At 40.6% G+C, this 18,200-nt stretch overlaps 1 protein-coding gene across 1 annotated transcript; it reads left to right on the forward strand.

Annotated features, from left to right (window-relative positions):
• Positions 1 to 3,991: 3,991 nt before the first annotated feature.
• LOC132915583 (DNA-binding protein Ikaros-like) lies at positions 3,992 to 9,348 on the forward strand. Its single transcript, XM_060975429.1, has 3 exons — positions 3,992 to 4,075; positions 4,324 to 4,440; positions 7,075 to 9,348. The coding sequence occupies exons 2-3, from the start codon at positions 4,411 to 4,413 to the stop codon at positions 9,346 to 9,348; spliced, it is 2,304 nt and encodes a 767-aa protein (XP_060831412.1). The 5' UTR covers positions 3,992 to 4,075; positions 4,324 to 4,410.
• Positions 9,349 to 18,200: the final 8,852 nt, after the last annotated feature.

Raw genomic sequence — 18,200 nt, forward strand, 5'->3', positions numbered from 1 at the left:
CAACACTGCATTCTCAATACGGCAAAATTTTAAGAGAAACGTCAGGCTCTGTTAACAACGAAACGGAAATCATATCGAACATATATCGTCATTCGTTGTATTTTTTGCGGACACTCGTTTTAGGGACAATCATGGTGCGTGTGCAAGCCTTTTATGAACATTGATAATACGGTTTTATATTTATGAATTATGGTAGGCAACGCTTTAGACGAAACATTAATTCTCTGCGCTCGTAAATTTCATAGAGCGGTTTTCGATGTGATCTTATGGATTTGCATGAGTAAGTGGGTTTAATGTTCAATCCAACATTTCCTTGCACAACGTCGCGCGAGATCATTTACGTCTCTGAATCTTCTTCTCTACGACTTGTACGAGGTGCATTAGGAACTCCGACTCGCGCGGGAGCTCATTTTTCTTCGATCTGCCGTATCGTGTAGATCAAAATAAAACTTGTACTCGCTTATTAATAATTTAATTATTAATTTGTAACAATTAAACTAATAATTTACAACATTTAAGCAATTAACTTACAACGTTCAATCTATTAATTTCTCACGTTCAACTATTAATTTATAACAATATATTATTAATCTGAAACAATCACGCCATTAATTTTTAACAATTATACCAATAATTTATAGTAATATCCTCCCATTAATTTCAAATAATTATGCTCTTAATTTATAATAGTCATACCATTAATCGGAAGCAATTCAGTAGAATAGTAATTCATTTAAATCAATACCACCAACTCATAGCGATTAAATGAATGATTTATTTTGTTTTATTTAGTATCAACGAAATCTTTCTAGTCCTTGAAATGGTATTTTGTTTCCATTTAGTTTTATTTTTTAATTTTAAACGCAGTACTTAATTTCTCACTTAACTATTTCGTATAAAATCAGTGCCAATGCAAAGTGTAACTGTAGAGCGTTTGTGGATGAAATGTAATTCTTTGTGCTCGTTCAAAGCCAAAATATCAAACCGCATTCATGGAATCGAAGAACCAAATGCAATGTAATCGATGGCAACGAGGTATGGTTTCTTCGATGGTAAGTTCAATGTTCAAATATGATTATATGGGTCCACATACTATAACTATTCTAATTAATAAATTTCAATACACGCTACTTCTTTGCTATCAAATAATTTTACATCTTCTGCTTCGGATGCTTAAAAACTCTTTACGTAAATAGAACCTAAGAAATAATGATACACGAAGTACTATTCTAAAAGTGTAACGTTATTTTTAATATTAGGATTAGATTGCTATTGGTAAACAACATATAAGGTTGTGCGAGGTAAGCCGCGCTAGACTGTCACGGCAATCCTACATCAGCTCAGATTTCACTGCCATTACCATGTTCTGAAGAAGTCCAAATGTAACAAAGCTGTTTTAACTTATTATCGTAAGTATTTGATGAAACGCCGACTCAGAGCCGCCTTCTCTCCGTCCAGTATAGATTGTCCGTGGCACTCCCTACCGGTTGGAGAAATGTAACGTGGCTCTGTCTATCTTATAAATGAGATGTATAGTTCAACAGGCTCTCATCTTCCTCATCAGATGTTCAAGGTCAAAATCGAAAAAAACACTATTGTTAGTCTAGACATTATCGAGAAAACACCAGTTTTGATTTTCCTTAGAATAGAAAACCTGTTTCACTTTCAATAGAGTATTGTTGTGTTCCAGTCCATCCTTTTGTATCACTTGGTTACCAGGATGATTTTTGGGCAGTACTTCTTTGGAACTGCAGCGTCCCATGCCAGAAATTGAGATGGTTTTAAAGATAGAGCACCACCTCTTAGAAAGCCCGATATTTCCTTCTATTTTTATTACTATTGGGACAAGACTCTGAGAACGCCCGCTGGCCGATCAAATGTTCAGCTCGATTGATCTCGTTGGAGTACAAGTAAATATCTCCGGACCTGCGATTGCCACAAAAGCTTGTTATTCGAGATGTGATATGGAAAGGAGATACCTATATATTTAACAATGTGCTGGACTGGATAATGTGCTGAAGAGAAAATATTATCGAGACGCTAAGTCGGTAACATTTGGAATAATACTAAAATGTTAAAGGTTCCCAAAGTCTCGAGACGTGCGACAAACGTGTTTATTCTACTTCTCGTTTATGTATACTGATATAAATGTTTATTCTGTATTTCGTTCCATCTGTGGCATTGTATTGTCACGGTGATCTTGGAATATAGAATAATCATATTCTACATACCAGTTCGCATACCATAGCCATCAAAACTACAATTAAGCAGTAACAGCATACCCGTGTGCCGGCATCCAGCGATAATCCCTCCACAGCAGCCAAAACCTTGATATAAAAATCCTCCCAAGTCAGCACTCGACATTCCACTCCTATTTCTGTTCTGTCAATGTAACATTCTGTACCGTTACTCTGTCAGTTTTATAATAAACTTTGAAACAACTATTAGTTGTTATTAATTGGAGTACGAATCACTCACCTTACGTGCGGAACGTGAAATAATCTCGAACCGACGCGACAGTATCACAGATGATAATACATATAAATATGTTGTCGGTAATTTACCGACCGCAAAAGTTGACGGTCCATCGGATTCAGATAATCATTTCTTTAACCACACTTTAATTTCTTGAGCAATAAGGTGCTCGTCCTGAACGCTAGAGTATAAAACAGATATTTTGATAGATATTTCAACAACCAGTGGTATTTCATAAGCCTATGACAGAGCCAACAGTAAGTACGTGTGCGTGTGTGTGTGTGTGTATACGCGCGCACGCATGTGTATGTATGTACGTATTTGCCATGTTCGTAAACACAAATTTAAGAATTCCATGCAAGTGTGTAAGACTCCTACGGGCCAGAAAATATTTCTCGAGTAAGGGACCTCAATCGATTTGCTAGACTTCGCCGTGCAGCGCTTCTTGTGTCTGCAGCACGATCGTGTTTATAATTAAACTCTATTGTATTATGTAAAACTACATTTAGTTAAACAACATTCTTTTGTATCACATGTACTACCGTATGTCTACTTTAAGTATATTGATGAAAATTATGAAAAGCAGTTTAGTTTATATTCTTTACCTTCAGTGATAACGTCGACAAAGGTGTTAACAAATCGATGCCAGTGCTGCGACTAGCGGCCGATTTGTAAAGCACATTGCCGGATATTAAAAGCATTATCCTCTCTACTGGAGTTTCCAAACTTGTGTATATGAATGCGACAATACTTACAATACTTATGATGCAAGAATAATCAGATATTCATTGACGTTGGAGTTGCTTCTTAGATGCACAAATGTGCATACATATATAATGTGAGTTTTTATAGAAACGTTTTATTTTTTTTTAGTTTATTTTGGTTTTTACAATTTGTCCTGAAGGACATTTGGTAAAGTATTATATCTTATTGGTAAAAAATAAAAATAAAATATAGCATGTGGGTGGCTACCCCCAGCGGGGTGCCATCTTCGTGTTTGCTAGGTTATATCTTTTATGTTTATAGAAACGTGAACATGAAAATTGTATTGGACATAACGTGAAGTTAGTCAGAAAATCTACTTAGTAATACGCGTGCGTTGTAGTTCCACGAATCAATTTTTGATTTACCGTTACGTGTGAACGTACTATATGATACTGTTTCGTAATTGAAATGCAATTTATAAAATGGATTAGGTAAAATTAGATGAAACTAATGTTAAACTAATAAAATAATATTAAACTGCTGAAGAATGATGTATTATAAATACTATAGGATTCTTTATTGTACACTTTCCATCCATAAATATATTTTCAAGGTTACTTCCTTACCGATAATGATCTGAACCTGTCTGAACTGAGCGGAATATTTGTTACTAGTGGAAGATTCCATTTTAATGCCCGTAGTGCTGCTCATAGTGGTGTCGGAGTTTGAACGGTATTTTCTCTCTCTCTCTCTCTCTCTCTCTCTCTCTCTCTGTGCATGTTTATATGTGTATAAATAAAATTTACATTTTATTTTGACGCAAATTATTAACAAAGAAAAACATGTTCTGGATGCAAGTGAATAATAAGAGAGTGTAAACAACCTTTAAGATCATGTATGACACGCTAACCTAAAATATCTTCCATTGTCTTCTGCTTTTCATTGATTTTACGACTTTTTATCAAATAATTACAGTTTTGTTAAATATATTTGAGAACTGCATTTCATACAATTTCTATATTCATTTACAAATTGCTACTGTTATTGTGCAGTTATGACATATTTTAAGAAAAACGCGAATTGTTCTTTGAGGATATTATTAAAGTCTACTATCCACGTATCATAGATTTTCTTTGTACACAGATAAGCAGTTTGTGTAATAATAATAATAATTTCATAAAGTAAGTAGCTCGAGCGTTAGTTTACGTAGGACCTGTTGATACAATCTTCATGGATATAAAATTGGACAGCAAAATGTATGTAAGTACCTTTTGAAACATCATTCGATAAGAGCTCTTTGACCGTACTGAATAATATATTTTGTTTTTATAAATCTTGGTTAATATAGTATATTAAGCTAATGTTTAATGTTCAACTATTTCAATATGACAAAGTAAGATTTGCTTCTTTGGCCGTTGTGACGCAAACTTGTGATTTGTAATACAAATAAAATTTAATTGTTGAATTAGAAGGAATTTCCACCATGGTACATAAAATTTTGTATAATGTACCTGTCAATTGTAAGATTGCTTTGGCCAACGCGCTATGATCTCTTGCGCGTCTATGCTTTATATATAATGACTCAATAATAATACATGGATTAAAAATACTAAAGTAATGCAAAATGTCTAGCATCGATGCAGCCTTGCTTATTATTATTATCAATATAATATTTAATTTTTCCGTTGTAGAGTAATAAGTTTATACGAATGTGATTATTTTAGAGTTAAATTTCATTTACATATTTTATTTTATTGAAATGGAAATATTGAATTATAAATGACTTTCATTAATATGTTATTATTTAGTATACTGCATATGTTTACCATTTGTATTATTATTATTTGTTATTAATTTTCCTGGGCTTGTAGAATATAAAATTGATATTCATACATATATAAATATGTTCCATGCAATATTAATGTATATCACTGATGTATCGTGATGTTATCTATTTATTCGTATGAATTAATAAAAAAGATGCATGTTACAAATAAGATTTTTATCATATTAATGCGTTGAAGCATACGAGCGTTGAAACAACGTATGTTGTAAAAAATATATTGCCGTATAATAGATTAAAACTCACACATGTACCAGGAACGTTCATCACTAACAACGTACGTTACCTTTTCACTGATGTATTTATGTTAGTACGGGCATTGAATTCGGCTGAGGCATTTTTTGTATTGTATAACCTTAAATAGAGCAGGTCACACGAACGTATCGTTAGATATTCGTTATCAGTTCGATGAGTATGTATTTTTTTATGTATGTCCAGCGACTATTCTATAGTGAATAGTTGGATCGGAATGAAAACTTTTCTATTTTGTGGAAAGATTTTTCGATTTGTTTATTATAAATCATTTGTTATTGCAAAAAAGTTCCATTGTTGTATATTTGTATAAATCAAATTATTTACAGTTTTTAACGCACTTCGATGTTGATTCAGATTAAAAAGAAATATTCTTTGAGTTTTACAACACAATGTCCCGAAGGTTCCATTAAGCATGGTTTACGTCACAGTCCAGAACAATCGCTACTTTTGAGAAATAGAAATTTAACGCTTCGACCATCTGCGTGCCAGCGCTCTGATAGTACGTGAGTAATTCTTCCGCCAACTCTGCAAAACAGGCAACGCTCGTATGCTGTGACTTCTACGTACTTCTACGTACGAAATGACTGTGAAACGTATGCCCGTTTTAACGTCGTGTATCCTGATGCCCAGGTTTAAATTTGCGCATGCGTTATGAAAAATATTGCTGCTATGAGTTCATATACAAAATTTTTCCGCACACATTTTATTATGACGAGGCACAGATACACGTTTACATTCGCCCACGTGTATATATATTCTTTTTTGCATATATCCCTAACTGCCCGAACAGCATTGGAACAGCAGTTCTAATATAGCCTAGCGTAGAAAATTCCTTGAGCAGCCTGTACAAGCTGAAACGTATTGTAATGACGCTACGCATCGACTCCAAAGTCTCATGAAGTGACATCAGTATACCAGTATATACCTAATATATATCCAATGGCTTTGCTTACCAATTAAGAAAATATATTACTTTCTGTATTGATGCAAGCCAACATACTTCATAAAAGAACAGAAAACTGTTCTGTTTGACCAAATACTACCATTAACTGTGTCTTACACCGGTTACTGATCGCAATTGATTCTACAATATTTTCCACCCAATTGGATACAAATATTTCTATTTTAGACAATTCATGGTGACTTTTGTAAATACTTTGAGCTGTTTTTTTATATTCTCATATTATATGGAATTTTTAGAGTTTTGCATAGTGTTTGTTACTCTGTCGTACATTTTATTTATCATTTATAATATACAATTTGCTAAACATGTAGAAGGACTGCTCGTTGCTTTGTACTAATTTGTTACCTGGAAGAATACATTCATGAAATAACGTTAAACAACCATGCTAAAAGAATTGTTTGCGAATCTGATTTTTCTTACGTTTGAATGTAGTTGAGAGTTGAATATAGTCGAATTCACTACATAACAGTTTGAAAATATCGACCGGCCCTGCCCTATGGTAAATGTTAGGAGTTGAGGAAATGTTTCTTAACAATTCTAATGGAACCGTAAATTTATATAAAATTTACACCTCTCTTGTTATGTATGTAGTATTCTGGATTTGTGCAGTTACGTATTTCATGCTTTTAATCGTGGAGTCTGGCTGACTCATAAATATGGCGTCATAAACCGTTCATTCTAGTATCTAATTCAGTAGCTCTATACGTAGCATTCTGTTCTACTCGTAATATTTATGGCACGATTGACTTCGATTACTAGACTAGAATGGTTTCATAGGTTTTTCGTTTCTTAGGATGTTACATTAGGTTTGTATTTTTTTTTTTTTTTGCAGCCTTCTGAATATGCAATAACCATAAATGAAGAGCCAATCTATCCAGAGGTTTGCGATGACTCGTCGCCAGTTGATACGAATACAGGAAATGAAAATGAAACAGCGACGTTTGAAGGTGAATCTTCGGATGACGTTTATCGTAGAAATGGAGAATCCGCGTGTCCTCAAGAAAGTACTTATTTAGAAAATAACAAATCGGAACCTGATAAACGAACAAGTAAGCATAAAGTACCTTCAAACAACGGAATAAGTTGCAACGTTTGTTTGTTAACTTTTCAAACTAAAAATTTATTGGAACTGCATAATAAATTATATAGCTGTAACATACTTAAGTGTAATAATTGCACTGCGATCTTCACTACGCATATTTCGTTGATACGTCATTTGAAGACGCGATGTTACACGAAAAAATCGCATGGATATAGATGTAATTTTTGTAACCGAATGTTTTCCTATAGAAAACATGTCCAATCTCACTTATTCCATGTGCATGAGAATGCAATATGTTCTGGTGAAAGCAAAATTACGAAAACATCTCCTGAATCGTTAGGAAAGTCGAAGCATTCGAATGGTATAGTAAAGGCAGAATCAAATACTTCACACAGTCCCTCCCCCAAACATGTAATTAGCTCAATAAATATATCTTTGAAACCACCTAATAGTTCAAACGATACACCCACCAAGGGTTCGAGCAGCAAGATCAAGTCTACGCATCCGAAACGGTTAAACGATTCGCATGGTACACTTTCGAAAAGGATGACGCAGACCGTCCTTACAGACTTAATATCGCTGGACAAAGACAAACCGAATGACGAATGGGTTAGCCGGAAAGTTATCAATACGGAGAATATACCTGGTACTGCGACTATTATTCCAACTTCGACGCTCGAGACATTTAGTAACAAGATATCAACGGCTTCAGAAGTTATTCAGATGTCCACTTCTGTTAAGCGAATCGAATCTCCTGTTAGGAAAAGACTGTTTGTTCAAACTCATGTGAATTTAGAAACAATGACATCTTTATTAAGCAACGAAATAAAAGCTGAATCTGAAAGCTCCAATACCTCGCACAATATGTCTTACAACCTTAGGCCAGTGAAAAGATGTTCTTCTCCTTCATATGATTTTTACGATTTATTGGAGTTTAAGACCTCTGAAAGATCAAGACCATCTTGTACAAAAAACAAGTCTCACTACATCTTTAATCAAAGTACAAGATCTGCGCCTGAGTCTAAGCGTAAAGAATGTGTGGTCCTTTTGGAGAACTGCGACAAATTCTTGGAGCCTACTAGTTTTGTGTCAAACGAAAACGAAGACAAAAACGAAGACGAAAACGAAGACGAAAACGAAAAGGAAAACGAAAAAGAACACAATGAAGCTTTCAAACAAGCAGTATTGCAAAATGTGAATGAGGAATTTGAAGGTTTTCGTGAAACAAACTCGGCAGATAACTTGCCTTTGACAGCTGACACGATTGCGTCAAAGCGATTCAATGAATTTGCAAAATCTTTCGCTCATAGATTAATCGTACCTCAACAAGAATCGGTCGAGTTTAAGAAGAACTTTAAGGTCAATCGGCAGAAAAGATTTCAATGTCATATTTGTAAAAAATCGTTTTCTTTGAAGGAGAACCTGCGCGAGCACATGAAATTGTTCCATACGATTTACATGTCGAGCATATGCAACACGCGTTACACGTCCATGAATAAGTTACTATCTCACTATCTACGTCAGCATATTGTGTTTAAACGAAGGGAATATTGCGTGTTTTATGAGAAGTTTGACACGTCGGCATTGTTGAAGCGACACATGATTTTGCATTGTGTGAAGACCATAAGATCAAAAAAAGACTCTCTACCGGTCGATGTTGAAATAAATTGCAATGTATCGAAAAAACAACACAAATGCAAAGGTTGTCGCAAACGATTTTGGCTATACTCGTGTTTGAAACAACATGAGAATGTATGTCGTCGAATGAAGGTCTTAATACATAAACAACGTGTACGTCGTGTAAACCATTTGTCTCGGTCCTTGAAAGAACCAAGTGACATGGAACTCGACATATTACAGTCACCTGATTTGAAACAAATGTTGGATGTTCCGGGTAGGACGACGAGGTCTTTGAAAAATTATTCGGCTCCTAGTACGCTTATTACGGGTGATATTTTCTCTTCGTCATTCGATATAGCTGTAAAGAACGAAAGGTTACTTAATGGGATTGCATGCGTAGAGGGTTACCAAGCGGACAAGATGAACGGAACAAAGTTTCCTTAGTTTCCTCGCCTAAATGTTCTAGTTCCTTTTGCAACAGTCGGCACTGTTTCCACTTGTCTTCGATCCATGCCTGGTAGCCCCGTAAAATGGACTTGTTCTTTTGACTGCATCGTTAGTATTCGTCGAGTCGTTTGGATGTGCAAGCAAATCGACTAATTTGCAAACCTTGTCTCCGATGCAAGGAGATAATTCTGTCTTTCTTTTCCATTTGTATAGCGGTTTGTAAAGATAATGCAATGAACGAGCTTACCTTGTAGCTGTGAGTTCAACTGTTGCTAGTCACTGTGCAGCGGAATATGGTGATGTTCGCGAAGAAGGCATTTTTCCCGAAGATCACTCGTGTTGTAGTGAAACTGGAGTTGTTCCGACTACAGGTTGTCGCTTGTCCCTGTGCAGCGGAATGTCGGTGACGTACGTTTCGTGAGGAAGGTGATCCTTCGCGAAATTGGCGCTTTTTGTCGTGAGATCGAAGTTGTTGAATATCGTTTTGTTGACGATTGTCCATTTGCGACGAGAGGCTGCGTGGTTGCGTTCTTCATCCATCGAATTATGCCTCTTCCAGGTGACGGCCCTTGACGTTACTGACTTCCCTGGAGTGGTAACGCTTCCGCTGCTGATTATGTTGGATCCACGTGGCGCTGTATGATAGTGGGTGTCACTGGTATGCATTTTTCACTTACCACTGTATCCGGCTCGAAGGACGAAACGTTACGATCGTTCGCGGAGAGACGCGGTCGGGAGGAAAACGCGTCAGCGAGAGGCGCAACTTCTCGCTACGATTCGTCTAATCGACGCCGCGAAGTAGTCGTTCTCCTTGTTTCGATTAAGATAACAGTGGTGGTTCAATGAAGATAACACTGTGTTGACAGGTTAACATATCGTCTATATTCAACAATCAATCATACAATAATATGAGCGTCACAATGTATTTGGCGATACGTACAGTTAATGTGTCACAGAGAAGTTCTACCCGACTTTTCGATGTCTCTCGATGAATTCGTTGGATTAATCGACCTTATTCGTCAGAGCTCTCGATGTATGCAGTCACACGGAATGATTTTAGAGTGGTACCGTTATAGACTGGTTGACTGCTCTGACGACGACCACGAACTCACTTGAAAGTGACGATGCTGTGTCGGAGGAGACCTAAAGAGGGGTGCGTCTAACGCACGGAATCATCGGATTTGTTGATGACAGTTTTTGGCCGGAAAGTGAGGGTAATAGACATTGTTTCTATTGGTTACTAAGACTGTCGATGGACTAGGAAGGGTCTTAGCCGCCGTCGATGGAGAGTTGACAGTAGGAAGCATCGCACATGTGCAAAACTAACTTTCACGTGTTTTCCAGACAGAAACCGTAAACCTTAGAAAACGCTCTCATAGAAAGAATTTTGTTTGAACTGAAAGACTTTAGCTAGAGTTTTCTAAGATTTATGTTCGGTCGTTGAAAATCTTAAGGGTATGCAATAAAGATGTGCGGACATCTGGCTCCCATCCCGTCAGCGATGTGAGGCTCGGTTCAGGTAGAGAGTCGGCCCACGTAACAAATCTTATGCAATAATAGAAAAGTAATAAAAAATAAAATCGTGCTTAGATATAATTCCAAACCTTTCGTGAGGATTGAAATCTTCTATGAATAAGCGTTCTTTGTAATAGTTTTATATTTTTGATAACGAATAACACTCTCCGTAACGACACATTTAATTCGAATATTACAGAAAGAAATAAAATATTTGTACAATATACAACGTGTTCAGATTTGATTAATAATGACAGATATAACTCTGATAGGAAAATTAGAACATACCACGGCAGATCAGAATCGAACAAAGTACTCAAACATTAACAGACATTAACAGATATTGATACTGAAAACGATATTTTCAATTCGATTTATCGTAATGATGTGTGTGTGTGTCCTCTTTTATTTTCTGTTATTATCTCATACGATCAAATACGATCAATTATATGAAATATAAAGTATACAATTTTATATTTGCGATAAATGCATTACACGTTTCTGAGTATTAAATTTCGCTCTTTATTTTGGATCATTCAATATCCATGACTTGACATGTATTCGAAAAAGAATCCGATATAATTATGATTTATTATGATTCAAATAATATAAATTAACAATGACATTAAACTGAAAAACATTATAATATATAGAAACGGACTATTACATTTTAACTAATGTTATCAAAATCTATTGTATAATTTTTTCATGATTGAATTATTACAAATTCAGTTTTGTCGTTTACATTGAGATACACGTGCGCCTGTATATGTTATATTACGTGAAGGAAAAAATAAATCGGGCAATGTTTTACTAAATTATTGTTATTAATCCTATTATTCTTTCGTTAAGCTTCTGCTGTCGTCTCTGTTTTCGTTTTTGTGTTTGTTTATCTTTATCTTTATTGCTTTTTTTATATGTCAAAGTTGTACGAATGAAAGTGGAGACCATAAACATTTCCAAACAAATGATAAAATTCTTTTTTAACGAGATTGTACCGAAGAAAAATACGCTTTATTGGCAGCTCAGGTACAGATCCTCCCTGGCGCCGGCTCTGTTTCGGTTTAGACTCTCCAATACCATTCTTTTCGATCATCGCGAACGGTAAGTTTTTCACATCGGTATAAAACGATGGGAACTTACGAAGTAACGAAACTGAAGGAACCGAGCAAGGTATCTTAGTATTAAATAGCAAATTACTGCTCGAATAATGAGAAAGATTGTCGGCGACAAAAAGTGGGTAAGTGTCGCAGACAAGATACCGATTAATGGACTACCGGTCGGTAAGCGTCGGCGACAATAAACCGATTAATCGGTTATCGGTCGGTACAGTGTTAACCGTGTTACAAATAGAAGACGGTATACGTACGACAATAATAACCGTAATGCCTCTGTTTAATTAAGGAATTCATCCGTTGCGATACTGATGACAAAAACAGAACTTTACCCTAGTTTTGTCGCGTGCTAAGCTGTATTTTATGATACAATAAAATGATCGATTTTCCTATATCAAATAATTTAATCTGATAAAATGTAATAATTTATCATCTGATACACTCATGCACGAAAACGGATACTCCGACCAAGATCCCGCGGCGGCCGGGATTATGAATGTGATGGAAGTGGTCGAAAGGATCGCCTCCCTCTCCAGTAACACGAGGGGTGCACTCGTGAGGCGGTTAAGGTAGGCCTCACGGAGGACGAAATCGTCAGGCGCTGATCTCCAGCAGCGTACAGTGGACACCTCCGCTGCCGCCACGACGGTGGACGGTCTCTGCCGCCTCCGCAACCGCGACGGCGGTGTTGGCGATGACGACATGTATATGGATGTATCCGTGGGAACCGAGACTAGCGACAAGGACGTGAGATCGAACAACGGTCAAGAACACGCGGATGCTGCGTATCTTGAGGATAGGGTGCGCTCTCTGGAGAGTGAGATCAGTCGTCTCCAGAAGACGATGGTGCGACTGACCGCGGTGGTGCAAGGGGGTGGGGCGAGCGGGAGCGATCACCACAACGAGGGAGGCAAAAGGAAAGTTCCCAGCGAGGGGGACTATGGGACCCCCACACCTACCTCCGCCGCACTCGCGGCTGGAGTCACGCCGTCTCTGCCGTTCCGTTCGGACGGGGAGCGATGAAACAGCAATAGGAAAGGGACCGATAGAACGCGGAGATCTTCTCGAGGACCTCAACGCTATATTCCTCCGCAATTCAGAGGAATAGTGGCGTGAGATAGCACGTAAGCATGCGATCCCCCCGGCTGCTGACACTGCCACGAAGCGTGTCATCCGGTCTGCGGCCTGCGAGTGGCACCTCGCGCTAAACTGCCGAGTCGTCGAGCGACGAGACAGAAGGCTACGTCACTGACGCGAGAAGAGGAATGGCAGGAATAAGACGAAAGGGCAGAAGGCCAGAAGCGCAATTCCTTCAGGCGATCCTCGCGCCATCGAGTAACGTGAGATTCGTGGAACGGAAGTCGCCATCGCGGCAAACAGGGATGTCGGCATCCGGAACTGTGAATTGCAACAACAATAATTGTAAGTGACTAAAGGGGAGGACGTTCGCCGAGGTGGCCACCCTGCCTCCAGCCCCCCTAGGCACGGGGAAAGAAACCGCGTAGGGAACGGGAGTAAAGAACAACGACAGGAGCGAAAAGGGGCGAAACGCTTGCGAGCGGGACGCGCGTAAAAGAAATATGCGTGGCCGTTCCCGTCGCCCCCTCCCCAGGACGCCGGGGTTGCGCTCACCGTGAGGGATAGCTGCGGTTTTACATATAGAAACACAATATCGATGGTCAGGAGGGAGATCAATCTCTCCGACCTTCGCATCGCAAAGATGATACAGAGGAGAGCGGTTAGGGATGCCCTCACATTCGAGATCGCGGGCCAGGACGGTAGCAGCAAAGCGTCGCGACTGGCCCAAAAGATGGCGGATGCACTTCGAGGCTTCCCCGCCAAGGTGACCGTACCGCGGAAGATGCCGGAATTCCATCCGCGCCCTGCACCGGTATGCCAGATCTCGGCGTAGGCGACGAGGGGATGAGTCTTCGGTGGCTTCTTTGTACGACACCTACCTTGAAGCGCGGAGGACTCTGCAGCAAGCCATCAAAGAGGCGAAGAGACGAGCCTGGGATGAGATTCTGGCCACCCTCGACTCCGATCCCTGGGGACGCCCGTATAGAATAGTGCTGAACAAGCTCCGTCCTTGGTTGCCCCCTACGACGGAGAACATGAACACTCAGTTCCTGGAGGAAGTCGTCGGGGCCTTGTTCCCGGGTGCGGAGAACGGGGAGGAGGGCAGGACAAACGAAGAGCGGGAGCTACCGCTGCCGGGGAAGGAACCACGGGACACCGCAGGTGGCTGTAGCCCGGAATCCGCGATCACTGAGGATGAGCTGGCCGGAGCTGTCGGGAAGATCGGAGAGCGCAAGACCTCGGTTCCCGACGGGATTCCGGCCCGCGTATGGAAGGAGGTCACCGAAGTCTTGGCCCCAAGGCTGAGAACCCTGTTTGACAGATGCCTGTCACGGGGCGAGTACCCTGTCCTATGGAAGGAGGGACGGATGGTCCTTTTGCCGCTCGCCGGGACTCGCCTTCCGCATTCTGGCCTGTGTGCCTGCTGGATCAGGCTGGCAAGCTGTTGGAGAGGATTGTGGCTGCCCGACTCGAGTCACATCTGTATCGACGTGCTCCGGGGCTGCACGACAGCTAGTTTGGCTTCCCGAGGGGCGGTCTACGGCCGATGCCTTAGTCCGTGTCCGCAACTTCGTCGAGGGGGCCGTGCGGCAGGGTTACGTAGCGTTGGCTGTGTCTCTAGATGTGGTCAACGCCATCAACTGCAACCCCTGGTACAGGATAGGCCTCGAGTTCTATCGGGTGCCCGCTTACCTGCAGGTTGTAGTCTGGGCCTTCCTCCGGGTCAGTAGCATCGTCCACACCGAGTGGGGCGGAAGGATGATGGGGAGGGTGGTGTGCCGTGGTGTCCCGCTGGGTTCGGTACTGGGCCCGTTGCTGTGGGACATCGCGTACGACACGGTACATCGCGCACCGATGCCCCCGGACACGGTGCTGACATGCTACGCAGCCGAGACGTTGCCACTGGTATGACGATCGCCCGTCTGGCGTAAATGGCGGTGACCTGCGCGGACGCCGCGATCAAAGGCTTGGGGCTGGAGGTAACCCCCGAGAATTCCGGGACGATGTGGCTTTGCCGGAAGGCCCATTACGGATCGCCTCCTGAAGTAGGCAAGCTCTTCGATAGAGTCATTGTCGCCCGTCCTGAGACCCACTTGACAGAGCAAGTGCACCGTTAACACGAAAGCCGGTACGGCTTTCTCACGAAGGCGGCCAAGACCCTTTCTAGTCCACAGATAGAGTGTAACGCGGTACACGACTGAGCGTCAATGTGAGTTACATTGTCGATATTTCTGTAGAAAACTGCCGCGGCTGAAACAAATTGCCGTCTCAATGGCACCATTTTATTTCAAGCTTTGCGCTACAGTTCTGAATCACTTTCGTAGGACAAGGCCGTTTCATGTTCTCGCAAAATCAAACTGTCGAATTAAGGTACATACTATCAATTACAGCCTAATACATTTTAGCGGTTCAACATCGATAGGACGATTTCGTATCGAAATTTTCGGAGGACCACGTAACCTCCAACGACGACCTTCGTACGAGCAGTGGATAAGCCGACTTCGTGTCGTAGGTTCCTCGCACCTCGCACTCTACTCCTTGATTGTTGCTCGGCAGCTTTAGCGGCTGTTGTTCCGAGAAACTCCATCCGGCCCCTCTTTCTCGTACGCCGAATGTGACTTCTTGCTGTCCGCCGAAGACACTTGTCGGATCTGCATATGTTCAACCATTTGCGCGAGACAAGCGCGGCGCTCTGCAGGGAGGAGGGATCCAATTTTCGAAGTATCAGGTGCGAAACCTCCAGTGGTAGTTCGGAAATGATATCTGCCTTGCTTGGCACGAACAGACCAACGACGCGTGATAGAGATCTAAAAATTTCCATGTTGCTTCCACTGTTGCGCGAGAACGACTGACGGACTGGCTGAGAGTTGTAGCTTATATTTGTGCTTCTCGTCACGGTGGACTGCGAGTTCCGATTTCGGGTGAGAGCGCTGATCTGTCAGAATCGAGTGCGTTTACATGTAATTTCATAAATATATACACTTCCTGTGCCAAGGTGTCCCACGATAATTCTTTGGCCGAGCTATATCACGACACTTCGTGTATCGTGAAATTCAACGGCAAATATCCTGGCGTTTCCGAGGACTACAACGATCCAAACTACAAGGCAGACAACGCACTTTCAACGCAACGGCCCTTGGGCCGTACCATCGAATTCGCCCCGATGACGACGCCATCATCTATGCAGCCAACACTCCTATGGCAGCAAGCTTCTTCGATCCAATTGCCACGCCGCTTATCCTACTATCGAGTCAATCAGATCCAACAAAACTCAGACTACCAGCAAACGCCAACGAGTTGGACGACAGCTCCCATTTTTACCTGTACAGAATTTTTGATCGGTAGGTATCCTTTCAACGGGTGGAGTATGTTACGTCGAGGGTCCGTGCGACGTCCCTTTCGGTGTGGCCAAGGCCTATCGCTAGTTACACTCACTTGCAAGAAACTCAAGGAATCACCATAAACCGAAGCTTTTGCAGCTTAACTTCTATTCACACAAGTATTTTTGGTTTTATGGATGGTCCTTTGAACGGTCCTTGGGTTTATTGCACACTCTTGCTAATTACGGATAAAGCAGATGTGCCACGCGAAACACCTGGGTTTTCCCAAGAACAAGAATACCCATGGGCCATATATGCAGGAGACTTTCTCCTCGTCTTTTGTTTATTAACATTGGGCTATAACCAATGGGCATCGCCGATCGTTACCCTCACTTTTCTACCGAAAAGTGTGAACAACGAATCCGCGTCCTTAGTTCAGAAAGGGTACACGCACATCGAGCTTACCTCCTAAATAGTACGAGATGGGTCAGGCACTTCTCTTCAACAACTCGGAGAGTCAAGTCAATGCTATTACACTCCTCGGACAGTCAAATATACTTGCTCTAACATACCTCGGACTGTTCCTGCGCTCATCGGCCAGTCACGTCTACTAATCTAACACGGTATCGGCATTCAACGCGCTAACGCTATCAACCCTCGTGTGAAACATTGTACTGTCCGACGACCTCCAAGATTCTATGAATACGATCTACGTGTTGTTAACTGGTGTAAATACACGTATATGAAATAACTGTAGAATACAGGTATTCAAACACAACCACCCCTATTATCCTAAAAGAAATAAGGGGATCGCCCTGCTCGCAGTGTCGATTCATATAATGGTAACGGGAATTTACGACTCCCGTTGACGCGCCTCAACGCGATCGCGTCTCCCCGCGACTGGACGAAGAAACAGCAAGTATATTCCAAAAATGTATATCTGAAGCATATTATATAAATCTGAAATTAAAAAATGCATTACTGATTAATTTCTTATTTTTTAATCGGAAAAATATATTGTTAAACGATTCTTACTTTACTTCCGTTGTATATCTTCAAATTCAAAATCTTCAATTGTTGTAACGCATAGATGATTGTAATTAAGTTATTAATTTCAAATCTGTTTCATAGTCATTCCTTCGTTCATATTAAAATAATTTTATTCTTCTTCGTTAAAAAAAAACAGAAAGCTATTCATCCAATAGTGCATGGAATTGCATACAACCAAGACGAAATAGAGAAGGTTACAACATACCATAGTTGTTTTACATCGTGTTTCAATATTCATACAAATGAACTTGTAATCAGGTTCTTTTTATAAGATTTAGTATGTTTAAAAAAAAAATGAAGCGTAATGTAAAGGACTCATATTCATATGTCGGAGATGAAAGGACACCCCCCCCCCCCCCGTTGGAATTATTTGGAAAAGCCTCAATACTGTAACATTTAAGAAATAACCCAACACAGTCATTCGAAATTTGTGACAATGAGCCATTAGGCTCAAGGCGATAATCGGTCGCCGAAGCGTAGCCACGGTCGCGGGATGAACGTTCCGCCTAACAGAGATATGAAGTTACATAGCTTTCCTTTAAAGAATTGGTAGTACCGACACTTGATAATAAAACATTGTAACAGCCCCGCGGCTCGTCACACAGAGACCGCATTCTTTGAGTAAGATGATCGCCAGATGCCGATGCATCATTCACAGTTTATGCTCAGATAGTCTGAGGAGCCGCTACAAATCTTAGGACTTAGTTAACTAAAGTCCTTCCGATTGACAAACAGTCTTTATTCTATCCGCCCGTAAATCTGTCACCTA

This window comes from Bombus pascuorum, unplaced genomic scaffold, assembly GCF_905332965.1.
Source record: "Bombus pascuorum unplaced genomic scaffold, iyBomPasc1.1, whole genome shotgun sequence".
Classification (NCBI taxonomy): Eukaryota; Metazoa; Arthropoda; class Insecta; order Hymenoptera; family Apidae; genus Bombus; species Bombus pascuorum.

Excerpts from the sequence above, each read along its gene's own strand:
- LOC132915583 (XM_060975429.1), top strand. The coding sequence starts at position 4,411 with ATGGATATAAAATTGGACAGCAAAATGTAT. Across the intron at positions 4,441-7,074 it reads AATTGGACAGCAAAATGTAT|CCTTCTGAATATGCAATAAC; the intron begins GTAAGTACCTTT and ends TTTTTTTTGCAG.